Source organism: Dreissena polymorpha, chromosome 3, assembly GCF_020536995.1.
Source record: "Dreissena polymorpha isolate Duluth1 chromosome 3, UMN_Dpol_1.0, whole genome shotgun sequence".
Classification (NCBI taxonomy): domain Eukaryota; kingdom Metazoa; phylum Mollusca; class Bivalvia; order Myida; family Dreissenidae; genus Dreissena; species Dreissena polymorpha.
In genome coordinates, this window is record NC_068357.1 from 41,757,551 (window position 1) to 41,778,224 (window position 20,674).

General features: G+C 34.4%; 1 protein-coding gene across 50 annotated transcripts in view; it reads left to right on the forward strand.

The window, feature by feature from the left end:
- The window catches only part of LOC127873833 (uncharacterized), a 433,898-nt gene that overhangs the window by 111,630 nt on the left and 301,594 nt on the right, over positions 1-20,674 (forward strand). For all 50 annotated transcript variants that reach the window (XM_052417848.1, XM_052417841.1, XM_052417850.1 and 47 more), the window contains exon 14: positions 19,829-19,918. In XM_052417848.1, coding sequence (XP_052273808.1) covers positions 19,829-19,918 — 90 coding nt within the window. The remainder of the gene's footprint in view (positions 1-19,828; positions 19,919-20,674) is intronic.

A 20,674-nucleotide genomic window follows, 5' to 3' on the forward strand; every position in this document is an offset into this window, starting at 1 on the left:
ATTGCTGTCAAAAAAATTCCTAATTGAAGAAAACTAAAAACACAATTCAACTTTTAATTAGTTTTCCTATATATGCAGCTCTATGGTTTGAATCTAATTAAAGGGGCCTTTTCACAGATTTTAGCAAGTTTTGAAGTTTGTCATTAAATGATTTATATTGATAAATGAAAACATTGGATATAAAAAGCTGCAGTAAAAAATCAATAGTAAAATTAAACAAGAAACCGTTGAAGACGGGTGATGCTCCCCAAAGTTTTTTTATGTCACAATATTGCACTATATATTCAGATAAAAGGAAACGTCCCGAGGGCACAGTAGTTGGGGGGACAAGATTTTTTTTAATAGAAAATTTAAAAGGGCCATAACTCTGTGAAAAATCATCCGACAAGACCTCGCTGATAATATGCACATCTCCTCTTGGTAGTGAAGCTTCCCATAAAGTTTCATTGAACTCCGGTCATTAATTGATGAGAAATAGCCCGGACAAAAATTGTGCACGAACAGACGGACACACGCACAGACAGACGAAGTGGCGACTATATGCTCCCCCCAAAATAAATTTTGGGGGAGCATAAAAAAGAAAAAAAGGTAACCCTCAGCAGGACTCGAACCACTGACCATTGGAGTCTTGGAATAAATTGTCTACCAATTAGACCACTCGACCATCCTTCCGTATACAATACCAGATGTATTTTATACTTAATATAAGCAATCCTCGTAGTTTCCCAAAATATAACGACAACAGAACTCTCCAAATTATAAATTCGTTTCGTGTTGCAACGCTTTATTATTTTCGGATTTTTAAATCGTCAAGAGATGCATATAATGGCTATTTTAGAGCATGGTAAATGTTCAGTATTACCGTTTCCTCACAAATATCATAACTAAAACAAAAATTTGCGATTCTGAAACAACTTTCTTCAATTTTGTCAATTTTCCCACACGTTAAAAGGCCCCTTTAAATATACTATTAACAGCTTGACAACATTTAATTATCAATTAATTATTTGGGAGCAAAAAAAAAACCCACACATTTTCTGAATTGGGCTGGTACCGGTACTTTTCCCTATGGGTTACAAAAATCACAGCATTGTCTCAGTCTGTACGTACTGGTAATATGGTAACAGTTTTACATTCTATGTACTGGTACCATTACACTATAATGTTTATATTAATTTTCAGTGCAAAAAGGTTGTTCTGCAGAAACGACCGTTTTGCAACGAAAATAATTTCATTTTCAGATACGACCTTTTGCCAAATGACGGTTTTGGGGGATTTTTCAGCAGAATTTAGCATTAATATTTTTTCAGATTATTTATATTGACATTATAGTACAAAATGTGCAATAAAGTCGTTTTTGTAAAAAATGTCAGTTACGACTGTTTTGCGCTAAGCCAACAAACTCTTAAGTTTGTTCCCTTTGCACTCTTTATGTGTAAGTCATAAATGTCAGTTACATTTTTGTCACATGGAAGAAGCAAAACTGTCTGCTTTGGACGATTAGGCAGTCTTCCATGCATAGGTAATGCATTTTTATGTCCCCCACCACTATAGTGGGGGACATATTGCTTTTGCCCTGTCTGTTGGTCTGTCTGTTGGTTTGCACCAACTTTAACATTTTGCAATAACTTTAAGTATATTGAAGATAGCAACTTCATATTTGGCATGCATGTGTATCTCATGGAGCTTCACATTTTGAGTTGTAAAAGGTCAAGATCAAGGTCATCCTTCAAGGTCAAAGGTCAACAAAACTAAATCAAAGCGGCGCAAAAGGGGACATGACAAACACATTTCTTGTTATTTGCATATTCTTCAATGAATTTTTTTATTCTTGTAGTATCGTTGAAAGAAAGTGCATGGTCAGGTGTTGTTTTGCAATAACCATGTTCGTTGACACTCAGGCCATACATGTCATAAGACTTTCTCATTCTTTTCAACCTTGACTGAGAAATTGCAAATGCAAAACAGAAGGTTTCCTTACAAATTTGCTGACCACAGAAAAAATATTTCTGACATGGTCTTGTTCACAACTTTTTATATTTTTTGTTTACAGATGTTAAAGTACTATTTTTTTCTTTGGGAACAAAGTTGGGATTTAACTAACCAGTTCTTTTTGTCTTGAAGACAGTTCCTGGCATTCAGGGTCCTATTTTCTAGCAGATTATCAACACCAACTCATGTTGAACATGGTTTATCTTCCATAAAAGACACAACACTGGCATGTTTCACGCGTGAAATTTGAAATAATTTCTGATTCTTTTTGATCTTCTTATCTAATGTCATTCTGTTCGTGATCAATTTGTATTTGGTCAGACTTAGACTCGCCACAATTAATGTGGTCATCATAAAGTAAGCAATCAACCTTATCACACGTATCACCATCATCATCATTAAAATGATCATCAACATCTTTAAATAAAATACTTTCATGATTTTCTAAATCTACATCACCTGTACAGAATTGGATTGGAAAACTGTCAAGTTATCATTTGATTTTGCAAAAGATTCATCGCTAATGTGGTATAACTGATCAACTTGTGCAAGTTCAATTAAAAATACGTCATCAGTCTGTATTCAATTCGTATGGAATGGTAGATTGTTGGGAATAAATTTCACTAGTTTGGCTCATCATTCTTATGAAAACTTCACATAACTGTCATTGTATCAAAACCAAACGACATTTTTTGACAACTTCTGGGTGAACATTCAAATTTATCCCATATAATCTTGAATCGTAAAGCCAAACAAATGTAAACAGTGGTAATAAACACTAGACAAAATACCCCAGTCACACCGGACTGGTGTCCTTACGACGACCTAAGACTTTGTTTCTGGAAATTTCTGATTGTCGTTGTAAGGACGCCAATGACTTTTTCGGTAAAAATGCTGTTTTTCATCTTCCCTCACAACAGCGACCTTGTTTATGGCATTCTGCACGTCCTCACGGCATCCTCAATACATCCCACTTTACTGCGTTCATACTGCTTCATTACGGCAACCAAGCCGACGATACAGCGTCTAAGCGGCGTCCTTGGCGCTCTTACTGCGATCTTATTGCGACCATGGCGTCCCCGAAGCGACCGTACGACGCCTGCGCAGTGACCACAAGGCGACCATATTGGTTGTATTAAAGGCGTTTTTTTTTTTAGAAATTCATTTTCTTTCCAATAGTGCAGAGAAAAAATATCAATAATGCCAAGAAATAAGACGCATGGGCGGGGTAAACCCCCCAAAAAGCTAGTCCTCCATCTCCGGAGAAGGGCTCGGACACTCAGTCTGTTGCTAGCAGCATGCACCCAGTGGACAGACTTGTTAAATTGAAAAAAAAGTAAGCTAGTGACCAGAAGCGATCTATCACCAGAAGAAGAAGAGGTAATGGTAGAGTGGCTGAAGGAGCATCTCATTTTGTACAACAGAAAACTCTTCGTACGAAGACAAGGACAAGAAGGACGCTCTTTGGAACGAGCAAGCTGTGCTTCTGGAAAAGGACGTCGGCATTCTCCATGTGTGGGATCTCTCCATTCGAACTAGGTTTGGCTAGTTGGAGAAATTGAAGTCGGGCTCTGGCGAACTGGAGATCTGGCGTAGGGTTGCTGCCAATTTTGTTCCTGGATCGATAGCTTTTCAGTTGTTTGTATCTTGCTTGGAAATGCGGTGGTGAAGCCTTATCAGCAGCTCGTCAAACATTTCTGGTGGAACCCTTAAGAATTTTTGGAATGAAGCTGGGTCCTCTTGTCTTAACTCAGGCATAAGACGAAGTGTCCAAACTGATCCCTCCGAATATCTCCTAACGAAGGTTTAACCCAGCATCGCCACCGCCTGGCCTGCCTTCTCCTTCTCATTACGCCTAATACCGTAAAACGTTGTGTATAACGCGCATTTATGTATAACGCGCATCTACTTTTTTAAGGTAAAAAATCGGGAAAAAATGTTTTTGAAGCAAAAAAATCGGGGGAAAAATTCTGTACCGCAGGCTAACTGAAAATCGTTATATTTACATTTCCGATCTTACGTGTTCTTTTATTGCTTCAATTATTAATTATTTTAAAGACGGTAACGATACAACTAGTTTGTGTTTTTTTTTAAAATCATATTATGCGTAAAAATAAATGTTTGGATTTAAATGAATTATGCATGAAATGCACAATTTCCACGAGGATACCATCAAGGTTTTCATCATATGTCTCGGAAGTAACTGTCCACGATTTTATCGTGGAGTACACATAACGGATGGATTAGTTATAACTAAGAAACTGACATTATTGATTGGTATTGTCAAGTGGTTATTCATGCATGACTAATTCACAACAGCGCGTTTTATTAACAATGCCGATATCATGCGTTCTTTTCGAGTGTCTATAATTGACAGGAGACTTTATCCACTCAAACTTCTCAACACCATTACAACATTACCGGCGATAAACAAACAATGGATGTGTGAAGCCGTTTGCCGGTTCGCATGTTTTGATAATAGCCCAGCTACACAAAACTTGACAGGTGACGCATATTTCTCGATAATCACATCCTCAATCTTGACAAGACGTATGAAAACGTGTAAACAAACACTGGATCAATTTTATTAACACATTTGAAAAGCAAGAAAAATAATCATAAATATATCAGGAAATACCTTGCCGACATACTATTGTAAATCGACAAGTGCCCCCAAATAAATTGTGTAACCCTAGTACAGTAGGGTATAATATTGTGGGAAAACAATAACATTTAAATAAAAATGGCTTCCTTGTTTTTCATTCTCTTCTTCAAATTTATTTGATTTCAATGCTCTGTACGTACCTGAAAAAGATAGAAAATATTAATGTTAACTTTATAATGTTTGTCCATCTTATTCAGATCCTAAATATAACACTATTATTAACATAGTTACAGTTAAAACACCGGAAAATAGAATGATGGGAATTACCGCTACTGGGTAACTGACAGGGAAAAAATGCCTTGGCATGGCTGTAGTTGTGCATAACGCGCATCAAGTTTTTAAAATGAAATTTTGGGGTAAAAAAGTGCGCCTTATACACAACTTATTACGGTACCACCTGCTGTTGGTCAAGTATCTGTTGCTGCTGAAGATTTATAATGTGTTGTGCAATAATGAATTATTCATTTTCTCAGAAGGGCGCCGAGAAACATAATGAAGAAAATAAAGAAAAAAAGATTGCTTTATATAGGTGTTGATATTGTGGCCCTAAAGATGCACTGGGGTCGCAGTAGGAACATGTTCAAAGTAGTTGCCATGGGCTTGCGTCCACAGCAATTTTCGGCAAACTCACTGCGTTCTCTTGGGTCCTTACTGCGTTCCTCCGGCGTCTATGGCGTCCTCACTGCGACCTGGGTCGCCGTAAGGACCCAGTAAGGACGCCAGTCCGGTGTGACGGGGGTATTATATGGGATACATCCTTTGACGACCAATTTCACATTATTTGACAGAGAAACAACAAACAAGAAAGAAAAACTAACCTTATTGTAAGCAGGAAGTTTATCCAGTAATTGATGCAGTCACACGGTGCCGTTGTGTACGATGGGTTATAAATCAGCTATGGTTAAATTATACTAATCTTTTCGTATAAAAACCGTAACACAATCACTCATTGGGTAATTCATAGATCTCGTTTCCAGCCACATATTTAACTGAAAGTCTTCTTCATATTAAATGATAACATTTGCTTGTTCAGCTAGAATTGTCACAATCCAGTGGTCTTTTTACACAGTACATTGCTCGCTGACTCAGGGTTTGTTCTGAGAATGAGCCAAACAAGGTATCATTGGGAAGATGAGATGAGTCCTCAAGTTGATGCTTATCAATCTTTGATAATCAAGTATACGTGTAAAAAGTGAACTAGCAACTTATAGTCAAGGAAACGTAGTTGCCACTCCTGCATGTTGGTGGATACACAATAAAAATTGTATGCATTTATACTTATTAAGTTCAGTACATGAATCATTTTCATTATCCACAATTTTGTAACAACATTATATTATATAATGCTGAATTACTAAAATATTCAAAGGTCTCTGATTAGTAATTGACATGGTGTCCACCTAATGACTGGGAGGTCACGGGTTTGATCTCCACTGTGGGAGCGTTCTTAAGAACTCTCCCAGAGACATCCAAGTCCTCTTTCTATGCCCGGGAAACGGACTCAAGAGCATTTCCAATACATGTATGTAGTTAGTACTTAAAGTGCATTTAAACTAAAAATAAAAATGTTTCAACTAAATACTAAAAACCTTATTAAATTATTTTGAAACAAGAAAATGTGGACAATCATTAAAAATAATGAGTAGAATTTAAAAATTCTTCTTAAACAAAAAATAATTATGATAATTTAAGATTTTTTTTTGAAATTTACTAATGATCATGATAAACTTCTATATTACCTAAACCATAATAATAAAACACAAAATACTATTTATGAAAAAAAGTTTTAACTTAACAATGCCATTGTACTTACAAATAGATACACCCAATTATATCATACACATATTAATAATCAACCAATATATTATTTTGATTTTTTTTTTATACATGACCTGTCATCATAGATATTTTAGCCAGTACATGTACTACAATAGTCAATTATAGTCTGTATTGCATATATCGTCTATGATCGAAGTTCATTTTCAAAATAGGACAATAACATGATTAAATAATGTTATCGTTAGGATAATAGTTCAAAATGCAACACAAATGAACGTACATTAGACATTGCTATTTATATCAAAGTTTTAGTAGAAATTTAAGTTAATTTCTAGTTCAATGTGCGTTATAAACAGCCTTTTAACATTGATGGACTGATAACCTTTTGGGTAGTATAGTAGTAATACAAGCCAGAATGGCGATCATTAAACATGAGGCCTATCTTACGGATTCAAATGAAGCAATTAGAATGAAAACAGTTAACAATGACATAAGTACCTTTATTTAAAGAACCCTGCACAATAAGGATGCTGTGAATGAAGACAAGTGTGATATGATTAAGGAACTGACGTAATGAGAATGAACTAGGCACAAGAAAAGTGTGTTTTGACTCTTTCTCTCTCTATATATAAATGCACTTTTTTGTAACACAATGTCACATTCTTTGGTTTTGAAGACCAACGTTGGGTTCACACCAAAGTGCAGTGCTACCATGCCCTCTGTGTACATAATACCCAATAACTGCAGTGCCAGTTTAGCTCCTTTATTAACCCATTTGTGCCTAGCGTCTAGAAAGGCCTTGGCAAACAGTGTAGACCCAGATGAGACGCTGCATGATGCGGCATCTCATCAGGGTCTGCGCTGTTTGCTTGAAGGAATTTCTGTAATAAATATAAAAATAAGTATACTAGACATCCCTAATTTTGGAAATACATTGATCCATTTTAGAAGGGTGGGAGAGTTCACTAGGCATAAATGGGTTAATGTTGCCAATCACTCTATCTTTGTCTATCCATGATGATGGTTTATTATGTCATGCTTTCCAAGTGTGCTCTCCCTAGGAGACCAGGACCTGCCATACTGTCTGTAAACCCCAGACATACCTCCATATGGTTAAGGTAGAAATTTGCCAACCTTACTAAATGCTCCTGAATAACTTATAGGATATCTGCATCAGCTTTGAAAATAATCTTCATGCTGGCTTTCATCAAAGGGTAAAATTCCTTCCATAAGGAATTTAAGGATCACATATTTTTATATCCTTGAAAATACCCCCTCCCCAAAACATCTAAGTATTATGTGCATTGAGACCTGACAAACACTAGCACACTTCTCTGTTTAACAACTTTAACAAGGTCTAATCAGGTATCTCATGCATACTGACAATTGTAACTGAATCTGCCCAAGTAATGTACAAGGGAACAGACAGTGTTTGCTAGTTTTTGGCATCTGTTTTGTTAAATTTAGTTCAGACCAATTTATTTCCCAAGAACTTATATAATTTCCCAGAATGACAATTTACTATCACGCTGTTTATTATGCTCCCCCAAAATTTTTGGGGGGAGAATATAGTCGCTGCTTCGTCAGTCCGTGCATCTGTCCGGGCACAATTTTTGTCCGGGTTATTTCTCAGCAATTGATGACCAGAATTCAATTAAACTTCATGGGAAGCTTCACTACCAAGAGGAGATGTGCATATTATCAGCCGGTTCTGTTCGGATGATTTTTCACAGAGTTATGGCCCTTTGAAATTTTCTATTGTACATATGTGCAATTCTTGTCCGAGCTATTTCTCAGCAACTTATTACGGGAATTCAATGAAACTTTATGGGAGACTTCGATACCAACAGGAGATGTGCATATTATCAGCCGTTTATGGTCGGATGATTTTTCACAGATTTATGGCCATTTGAAATTAAGAAATAATATTTTTCTATCATGGTTTGTTGTCGAATAACCCACAGTAAGGAGTATAGATGCGTAGGAATTAAATCACGAGTGCGAAGCACGAGTGATTTGATAACACGCATCTATACGACTTACTGTGGGTTATTCGACAACAAACCATCATAGAAAAATATTATTTCGATTCTAACACGATTCTGATTGATTTGGTTCAAGCTTTAGGACGTGAACTATATTTTATAATACTCCACCCTTCTTAGTACTAAGTTCACTATTTAGTGACGTAATTGAACATACAAACATATGACGTCATTTTCATTCATAAATATTTTGCAAATGACGTCACTTTCATTGAAAACAACAATCGTAGAAACTTAATGATGTCACGTTTATTGATGCTACTGAAAAGCTGACATAGCTATAAATGTTTTCTGAATTACGTTTCCTAACAAAAAACATTATTTGTAGACGTGGTAATGCCACTTATTACCAAATATACAATTTATTGTTTCATTACATTTATATACATGCTACATTAATTACATTTCTATCTGAGCATGTTTTAGCACGTGCATTTTACTGCAATATTTTCTTTATTTATTCGGAACTATTTTCGAAACATTAAGCCCCGCCCATAAGTTATTGCAGAATAACCCACACTTGGTTTCCTTCTTTGTCTATAGAAAACAAGTCGCGTGCTGTGTTAGAATTTTCTATAAACTGTACATATAGTGCAATTCTTGTCCGGGCTATTTCTCCCCAACTACTGACTGGAATTCAATGAAGCTTTATTGGAAGCTTAACTACCTTGAGGAGATGCACATGTTATTTGTGGATTCTGGTTAGATGATTTATTTAGAGAGTTATGGCCCTTTGAACTTTTTAAGTTGCTAAACCATCCATCGTATTATTTTGTCCAAAGTTATGCCCCTCAAGACGTTTTCTTTTATTTGAATATATAGTGCTATATTGTGACAAAAAAACCTTTGGAGAGCATCACCCGTCTCCGACGGTTTCTTGTTTCATAAAGATGATGACTACGGAAATTGCTCACAGTGATTTTTTTTCCTTCTATATAAAGTACCAGAAAACAGCACTTTTCCAATTAAGAAAACGCTACAAACTTCCCAATTGCTGTAAAAAAACATCCCAATTGAAGGTGTCTAAAAAATAAAAAAAAAAAACAAAAAAATTAAATAAATAAATGCAACATTTAATTAAGTTTCCCTATGCAGCTCTATGGCTTGATGAACCTAAGTAAATATAATATATAAATATAATATGATAATAATATAAGTCGACAACATTTAGTTATCAATGAACAGTATTTGTGAGCAAAAAACCATATACATCCATTGATTTATTTCCTAATTATAAAGTACCATAAAAGGTCACTGTAAAAAAAACATCCCAATTGAAGGTGTCTAAAAAATAAAAAACAAACAAAAACAATTTAATAAATAAATGCAACATTTAATTACGTTTCCCTGTGCAGCTCTATGGCTTGATGAACCTAAGTAAATATAATATCATATAAATATAATATGATAATAATATAAGTCGACAACATTTAGTTATCAATGGACAGTATTTGTGAGCAAAAAACCATATACATCCATTGATTTATTTCCTTTATTATAAAGTACCATAAAAGGTCACTTTCATAATTAGAAAAAAACTTCAAATTTCCCAATTGGTGTCAAATGCCCACTTGCCGGTTTCTAAACAAAATATTATTTTTATGCCCCCAAAGGAGGGCATATAGTGATCAGACCGTCTTTCCGTCACACTTTGCGTTTAGGCTTCACATTTAGGTTTCGAAAAATGCTCATAACTTCTATGTCCCTTCAGATAGCAACTTAATATTTGGCATGCACGTGTATCTCATAAAGTTGCAGATTTAGAGTGGAGAAAGTACAAGGTCATCCTTCAAGGTCAAAGGTACAAAAAACAAATTCAAGGGAATTAATTAACTTTAAAGGCAGATAATATCTGTACCTGCCAAATTATAAAAAAATATTAATAAATCAAAGCAGGGCAGTAGGTGGAATTGTGTTTCTGACAAACACATCTCTTGTTTTTAAATAAATATAATGCAACATTTAGCTAGTTTCCCTATGCAGCTTCTATGGCCTCAACCTTTGTAAACATAATATTGACCACTTGACAACATTTAATTTTTATGTCCCCCACCACTATAGTGGGGGACATATTGTTTTTTCCTGTCTGTTGGTCTGTCGGTTAGTCTGCCTGTTGGTTTGTTTGCTCCAACTTTAACATTTTGCCATAAGCTTTGCAATATTGAAGATAGCAACTAAATATTTGGCATGCATGTGTATCTCATGGAGCTGCACATTTTGAGTGGTGAAAGGTCAAGGTCATCCTTCAAGGTCAAAGGTCCACAAAAAAATCTAAGCGGCGCAGAATGGGACAGTGTTTCCGACAAACACATTTATTGTTCAACTTTAAAGTATTTGGGAGCAAAAAATCAAATACAACAATTTCCAAGTATAAAGACTTCACAACACGAATGTTCCCAATTTCATTTTTTTAGCGCACAATATTCCCGAATGACCTTGTACTGGTACTTCTTCCAATTGGGCTGAAATAATCTGTGGCTTATTTGCTATTTGAAAATTCTATTACAGTGGTAGTACAAAATAGTCAGAAGTGTTTGATTGTACATTTGTATAGATGAAACCAATCTAACATTATTTGTGCAGAAGTGGACCTGCTTCTTACAAAATGTATGCATCCCCTGATCGCATTATAACAGAAACTTTGCGTCCCTTGCCATGTTTTTGCATATTTTATGCAGGACGCATATGCCAAAAAATATACTGATAGTGAAAATATGAGAGTTATATTAGCCTACCTATACAAAATAGTTTATTATTTTGTGTTGTCATTTTTTTAAGAACCTTGTCATGTTTAAAATAAATGTAAACATCTTCCCAAAAATCTTGGGTCTCATTTTCCCTCTAGACAGGGATGTCACTTTAAAGATAACACCATTTTTCGTTTTAAGTTATTGTTTATTACTAATAATATCTTTGTTGGTTTGTTGTACTTCAATGAGTTTTAGTCAAAGACAATGAAAAAAAAATCATTAATTTAGCTATATTATTCATTAAGTTAAATAAAGGTTCTACATTAAAAATCTCATAAATCTTTTACATACCTACTTAATTTCAATCTGATAAGCCTGTCTTGCAGCGTCTGCTGAGGAGATCGTTGATACTTTTTTTTTCCCCCGAAAAGTATCTCTAAAGTCTTCAAGTTGGGGTAACATTTATTGTCTCCAAAAACTTATTAACCCTCATTGAAATGTGAATATTGTTGATCGTTGCTGACAAGATAATAAATATGTATTGACTCTAATTTGGATTACCACAATACATTATTTATGAGATCATCCAAAAGCGCTCCTTGTGACATCTTTTTCGGAATACTTTTTTGGACAAAAATGTACTTTTTGTGTTTGAGGAAAACAATATCACTTGGTCATTGGTATAAAATATGTTTGCATTGGTTTCCAAGCATTGACAATATAACACACAACTTCTTTAGTATCTTTTTATAGAAAAAGTCAGCAACAATTAGCCTGTTTTTATAGTTAAAGTCACATTATGAAAACAATTCATCGACAGCAATATTTGTATACTGTATGATAATTCACAAAATAAATATAAGATAACACTTCTTCTTGAAACTATGATTTGTGTCCCTTTATCCCAATGCTTAACTTACTAATAGACCAAGGTCAACGAATCTTAATTAGGCTCATATATGATTTTTTTCCTACTATCAACTCCAGACATAAGAAGATAGCTTGGTCTTTTCCTGTTTACTTTTTTTGTAATATGTTATATGTTCTTATCTTAAAAAGACGAACGTTTAAATCCATCAAGACATTATTAGAAAACTACTTTTTTGTTATACGCCCGTTGAAAACGGAACGTATTATATGTTCACCCTTTGTTGGCGGGCGGCCGATGGCGTCCACAGCAGTGTCCCCTCTCTATTTCCAATAGTTTTCATTCGATCAGCTTCACCAAACTAGGTCAGAAGTTGTATCTATAAAATATCTAGGTCAAGTTCAAATATGGGTTATGCCGGGTCAAAAACTAGGTCACGGGGTCACTTACTGCATTTCAAGGATTTAGCATGGTATCCGCTCTCTAATTGAAGAAGTTTCATCCGATCTTTACCCAATTTGGTCAGAAGTTGTGTCTTAATGATATCAAGGTAAGTTAAAAATATGGGTCATGCCGGGTCAAAAACTAGATCACAATCTCTTAGTGCATGTCAAGCATTTAGCATGGTGTCCGCTCTCAAATTGAAGTAGTTTTCATCTGATCTTTACCAAATTCAGTCAGAAGTTTTGTCTAGATGATATCTAGGTCAAGTATAAATATCGGTCATGCCGGGTCAAAATCTAGGTCACGGGTCCAATTAATGCATTTCAGGGATATAGAATGGTGTCCGCTCTCTAATTGATGTAGTTTTCAGCCAATCTTCACCAAATTTGGTCAGAATTTGTGTCCAAATTATATCTAGGTCAGTTAAAAAATGGGTCATTCCGGGTCAAAAACAAGGTAATGAGGTCACTTCAAGCATTTAGCATGGTGCCCGCTCTCTAATTAAAGTAGTTTTCATCCGATCTTCACCATATTCAGTCAAAAGTTTTGTCTAGATGATATCTAGATCAAGTTCAAATATGGGTCATGCCGGGTCAAAATTTAGGTCACAAGGCCACTTAGTGCATTTCAAGAATTTAGAATGGTGTCCGCTCTCTAATTGAAGAAGTTTTCATCCGATCTTCACCAAATTTGGCCAGAATTTGTGTCTAAATGATATCTAGGTCAAGTTCAAATATGGTTCATGCTGGGTATAAAATTAGGTCACTGGGTCACTTAGTACATTTCAAGCATTTATAATCTTGTCCGCTCTCTAATTTAAGTAGTTTTTTTATCCCATCTTCACCAAATTTGGTCAGAAGTTGTGTCTAAGTGATATCTAGATCAAGTTCAAATATGGGTCATGACGGGTGAAAAACTAGGTCACGGGGTAACGTAGTGCATTTCAATGATTTAGCATGGTTTCACTCAAATAGTAATGTTATGTGCAGCTTAATTTTTAAAAATATATCATTTTGCCACTCAAATGGTAGAGTGATCAAGTTGTCCAAAACCTTTTGACGGGCGTATCTTGTGACAGTTTGGCACTCTTGTTCTAATAAAAAACGCGTGCGATTCAAATGTGCTGAGGTAGTCAACTTACAAAAAATAATGTATTGTAAACATAATAGAAACCATAACATAAAATATTTCACTTAAAAATAGCTATAAATGTGAATTGGCGCCACCTCATAATTTGAGCGCCACCACATTGGCATTGGCTCCATCTCTTTTTGAAAAATGAAAATGTATCTTTTACAAATTTTACCATGCCACAACTTATAAAGGTCCTCAAAATTTCCTAATGGGTTGTGATTGTTTGTTTCTGAACATCTTTGGATAAATTTATTATCTCTGAATCGCACTACATTGACCGATTTTTAAAAATAGTGCGAAATATGTTGAAACAAACATATAAAACCAAATCTCCTGTAAAATTATCATTTAAATTTCAAAATATACGAGCCTGAGCGCAACTTGAAAGTAGCATTCGTTCATTTATTAATAAATCTCAAAAAAGAGGTGGCACGCGTGATTAACGGCCGTGTTATTGACATTCTTGACAAAAGGCAATTTTTTTAAACATTTGGAATTCAATCACACAGCAACCGTACACAAATTATTCTCTTTGTTAACACTGCTGTTCAATTTTTGATTTCTATCGGTAAATCAATCCAGTGATATAATTATATTCCACTATATATTACCATCATTCTTCCTCTTTAGAAACAGTAATATGTATTTTTTAAATCGGCACAAACTGTCCCGTAGGCTGTCTTCTATGTTTGCTTTGCAGGGTCTGCATTTAGTATTTAATAGCAATACATGTATTCCCTGATCTGTTAAAAACCTCATCTGGATAATATAACATGATTATTAAGTAGCACATAGTGGACTCTTTTAATTATGTTTGTTTATTAAACAATCCATCCAGAAGGCCAAAAGCCCAAGTGGACAAAGCAAGCATACATGATACAGTGTTTACACAATACACAGTTTATGATTATACAAAATAAAGTTATGCAAAGAAATAAAATTGTTTGGTTACAACGGTGCATACATGAATTATTATACATTATGAATTATTATACATTACACTAGAACATAAATAATTATCGAAAGTATTCATGTAATTAAATATATCCTAAGTGCAAGTGCGTCAGAGTGTATGAGGCTACCCTTGTCAAAAAAGTGGGCAAAACCTGGTTTTAATCCGTGTTAAACCCTGCGGTATTGGCACCGGGTTAAAGCGTGTCTTTTAAACACACTTTTTACTTACCGACTTGGTTTTTTGTAGGTAAAACCTGGATTTCACTCACATAAACCAACACGCTTAAACCTTCTTATACCAACTTAAACCAACTAAAACTAACTTAAACCAACTTAAGTGGGTTAAAAGTGAGTGTGTTTTCCTTCTCTATGTTGGCTTGTAAACCCGCTTCTACACATTAAGTCGGTTTTTCCTGTTCTTAAGCGAGTTAAAAGTGGGTTTTTGTTTGAGTGTTAAGTGAGCTAAATGTGTGCTTAACTCAGATTAAACGCAGTTAAAACACGCTTTAAAACCGAGTTTTACCAACTAAAGTTGGTTAAAAGTTAGTGTGTTTTCCTTTTTTATGTTGGCTTTTACACCCGCTTCTACACATCAAGTCGGTTTTTCCTGTTCTTAAGCGAGTTTAAAGTGGGTTTTTATTTGAGCATTAAGTGAGCTAAATGTGTGCTTTTCACAGATTAAACGCAGTTAAAACTAGCTTTAAAACCTGTTTAATGCTCAGTAAAAACCCACTTTTCACCCACTTAAAACTGAAAAACTTTTTTATGATAAGAACAAAAATATCAAAAATTAAATTCTAATTACTTTTTTTAACGATAAAACATAAAACTTTACATATACTGTGAAACCATTTATTTTCGACAGCAAAAAATTTCGTCATTTTTATAAAAATGACGATTTCGTCAGCACTTAAATTCGCCGATTTCTGATTTTGAATTTTAAAAAAATGCGTCAGTCAATATCCGATTTGTGTGTAATACATATTCGCGATCAATCGCAGTTGCGAAAAATCGTGGTACGAATGCGGGAGCACACTTGAGAATCACTGCAGGAGGTGGGGCCTGTTTGTCACATGCCAATTAACTAGTTTTGTTTTCAAGGGACAGTAATGGACCCTCTTAATGTATGCCATTCACACGTTCATTGTTATGATTAGCGGACAAGTGGGATCGAATAACCGTTAACGAGTGTTTGTAACAACGAAGCCAATTGCCAATTAGTCTTATTCTATTATTATAATTGCCATACTGATAACAATCGTACCTTTATCGGCACCAATTAGGGAAGGTGCGAACAATATGGGTTATAACTAGTGTTAGGAAATTATTTTGTCACTTTTTAATAAAGTTTCAAGCGTTTTGCATCGTACATTTTTGATAATTTTAAGAACAGTAATTGGTCTCAAATGTCACTGTTTTTTTTCTCAAATAAAATGCTTTTTATTCTGATATCAACATTAAAATTATAAACTCTATGTGTGTGTTTGTTCTTAAAAAGTAAACTACCGGTATATAAATCAATAATGTCAATAATTTAAAAATAAATAAATTGATACATATAAAATAGTAATAAGTGTGGTTATGGGCAAACAATCAAACAACAAACAGCAATTAAAATATTCTTAATTAATTTGTGATAAATACGCATGTTGATCACACATCGTCATCTTTTCATTTGGTTTATTGTCTATCATCGGCATTCGCTGCGTGATGGCTAATATGCAACACCCCTGAAAAACACAATGCACCTAATGGGTAATAAAGTTATAAACAATTAGCGCTAATTTATTACCATTCTACATAAACGAAGTCAACGCATTCGATACAGCTGTACTGCACACGCGTTTTAAAGAAGTGTTACGTGTCAGTTAAGTACCTTGTGTAATCTACATCCCTTTGTGTCAAAACCGGATTAATCTTGATTACGAAACAGCAGTGAATGTGTGCATGGATTCTGTTGGAATTTAATGCCTAATGTATACGGTAAAGTTTTAAAATATTGTTCAACTTAGTGTTTGTTTCTGTTCAAACATAGAGCATGATTGTTCGTTAGGATCTTAAATTTGCAGATCGGTCGACTGACGAAATTTATGAAAATTAATGCCTGACGATTAATAATGGTTTCACAGTTTATCCATATACACAGCATGATAAAACTATTTTGACAGACATGGCATTGTTATAATAAAATATAATAGTGTTATAACATAACATTGAACACAAAGAAAGAACTGAAAAAAGTATGATTGTGTGGAATAAATACAAACAAGAGATGTGTTTGTCAGAAACACAATGCCCCCTACTGCGCCGCTTTGAAATAAAAATTCTATTTATGATTTGGCAGGTATAGAAATTATCTCTCTTTGCTTATTTCTTCCATTGGATTTTGACCTCTGACCTTGAAGGATGACCTTGACCTTGCACCACTCAAAATGTGCAGCTCAATGAGATACACATGCATGCTAAATATCAAGTTGCTTTCTTCAATATTGCAAAAGTTATGACCAATGCTAAAGTTTTCGGACAGATAGACACAGTGCTCCAGCTAGGATTTGAAAAGGGCAGGGGGGCTTATTATTCAAAAGGGCACTTTCGACGCGCAGTATTTTGTCAAAAGGGCACTTTCGACGCGCAGTATTTTGTGAAAAGGGCACATACGAGCGCACGGGTGTTTCTGGAATGCTTCCTATTGCATGTTAATTTATATGTTATAAATAATTGTATTATTCCCATTATTATTAAACCATTCAAATATAATGTCTACAATGAGGATTAAAGTAATTACAATGTAATAAGAGATTTATGAATAATCATATGTAAAAAAAAAAACTCAATTTAATGCAATATACCAAATATATAGTAATTTACATTTATAAGGTCTCCATAAGCAAGATGTACTAATAAAAATACTTGTACTAATCCGGATTAACATAGTCGGTTTAATTATGAATATTCATATGTTACAAGTACATTTATATATACAGCATATGTTTAAGGGTAGTAGAACAGTTTGTGATAGTAACAGGCTTGTAAAAGACTTGTTGACAGATCTTCTCAAATAAAAGTCAATTAAAACACATGCATGTAATAATAGCATAAACGTCAGCCCTTACAGTCTACCTTTACGAAACGGAAATATAGGCAACCCTCTGGAAACAATGAACTTTGTTCAATGGATGTTATAAATCAGTTCAATTATCTAAATAAACAAACACAACAAAATGTATGAAAAGACGACGTTTGATATTAATTTATATTTACCGTAAATCCACGAATATAATACGCCCTCGTGCATAATACGCACCCCCGAGTTTGGTAAAAATTTATCGGTAAAAATTGAAAATCCGAGTTAAATATGCACTAAAAAAATCAATGTCCGAAATCGGCCATTTCCGAAAAAATTTATCAATATATTTTTGTGCTGTGAAAATAGCAAATCAATTTGGTGTTGTCAACTATCTATTACCCCGGTATATTGATCGGGATGTGTTATAGTGCTGTTGTTATGACAGTTGCATAATAAATATCTCTGTCTATTGTTTATATTACCATTGATTGTCATCGATAACACACGGGCCCCTTGCTGACATCCGGGTCAAGCAGTCATAATTACAAAAGAAAGAAGCAGAGACACTGTTTTTTGTTTTCACATTTAATTCAATTTGACAATATTCGGGACGATAATAATTATAATAATAATAAAGTAACAAGAAAACAAAATGGTTACTTCCGTTTTTATGGTTGTCTAGATGAATGACCTTTTCTTTGTTCGAGTTACAAACTCAATACTTTAATATAACTTAAAATACAATTAAACCGCTCGTGTTTTTCATGATCTAGTTAATTAAAATACGCTGCTGTCATTAAGGCTAGTTTTGGAGTAAAAAAACAAATTAATTAATTATCACCTTTCAATTTAATTCGGCAATCAGCAGACAGGTGTAATAGACTATTAGCATCATAAAACTAATTATTTAATTACCACTCTTTACTTCAGATATGGTAAATATGCAGTAGAAAGATAAATAGTGGTCAGCTAAGAAATAAATATTTACGGGTATGGTCAGTTTTTTTTTCATTTGCTAATCTCTTTATACGACTTAGCGTCCAGTCGCTATTTTGTAGGCAGACAACGATATTAACTGTGTCCACAGTGTCTGCGCATGGATGACCCAATATTATCCGATAGCTCCTCCCGTTCTCACGTTTCATTCGACAACGTCATTTCATGAGTAAGCGAGCTCAAGTTTGATTGGCCAGCTACCATGCGCACTTCAATAACAATATGGTCAAGCGATGTCTCATAATCGGGTACAGACCGAGTTTCGTTTACTGTTCGAATTGCAAACACTTTCATTAAAACAAAGAGACAAATATAGAAAACCAGTCCGATATAAATGGCGGATGTTTTCAATGAAATTTTACTAGATTTTCGCATTTTCACAAATAAGATTTTTATTGAGCCAAATTCTCAATATTTTTCGCAAATGACTCAAATGGCGAACAACAGTGCGAGCCCTGTTGCACCCCTTTGATTGTAATGGTGTAGTTCAAAATGGCTGCCGCGAAGCGAATAACAGCGATTAAGTTGAAAATTTGCACAGGCAATTTTTTGTTCTGCTCTAAACTCGTATATTATACGCACCCCCTACTTGAAGAAAATATCGGCAGGTAAAAAAGTGCGTATTATATTCGTAGATTAACGGTAATATCATTGTATAAACCCTATACAGGCCACCTACGAAATTAACATATACATGGTCCAAATTATGCGTACAAATACTTTTCCGCAACACATATTTTCAAAAATTGTTAAGCGACTCGATATTTGATCCGTTCAATATTATTTAATTAAACATGATATTCACATTGAGTATCAATTTGTGAATATATGTAAATTTGTGAATATATGTAATTGCAAATAATAAATCTCTGACATTACTTACATAGAGCTTTTTTTATATTTTTTTTGTGATTGATAGCTAATGATTCAAATTGTCAAAAGCCGCTATTAACCTAAGTTGTTCGCAAGTAAACAACTAAATATAAGATGTTAAAAAATAATACGTTTCTGTTAAAGAGGATGTATTATGGCTGTTATAGAATTGAACATATTTTATTTAAATAAAAAAATTGTCGATATTGAATAATAAAAGTATGCATATTGGTAAATTGTTGAAATGTTAATTTTCCTTTTCCTGTAGAATAGAATGGATTTATACTTTTTACTCACATAACCACATGGATATTGTTTCAGAAGAAAAAACTTGGTAAGATGGGGCCGGTTCAAAGGCAGCTTCACCGAGTTAATGCTAGGTTGCAACTTGTGAAAATGCAAATGTTAAAGGTTAGAAAATCATTGACGATGTTTTTGAACTTTATATTTCTTTGTTATTGATATTTCTTTGTAATCGTGTTTAAACATGTCTTTTGGCGGTTTGACAAGTTGACTATTTTGAATAAATAATTTGCCACATAGAAACTTCAACAAAGTTAAAACAAGCAAACATGACTTTTACTGAACAAAACAGTGTATATTCATGTGTATATAATATGGTTTTTTGTGGTTAAGTTGTGGGTCCTTTTTGAGGCATGGTATAGAGATTGTTTGGAATCTCTTGTTAGAACACTGGCAAATGATGCAATGGCTATATAGGGCTATAGTAAAATCTTGTTAACACTCTAGAGGCCACAGTTATTGTCTGATCTTCATGAAACATGGTCAGAAGATTCATCCCAATAATATCTTGGACGAGTTTGAAAATGATGCCGGTTGGTTGAAATACATGGCCGCCAGGGGGCGGGGCATTTTTCCTTATATGGCTTTAGTAAAATCTTGTTAACACTCTAGAGGCCACATTTATTTTCCAATCTTCATGAAACTTGGTCAGAAGATTTGTCCCACTTATATCTTGGATGAGTTCAAAAATGGTAATCTTTGCTTGAAAAACATGGCTGCCAAGGGGCGGGGCATTTTTCCTTATATGGCTATATATGGCTATAGTAAAATCTTGTTAACACTCTAGAGGCCACATTTATTGTCAAATCTTCATGAAACTTGGCCAGAAGATTCATCCCCATAATATCTTGGACGAGTTCGAAA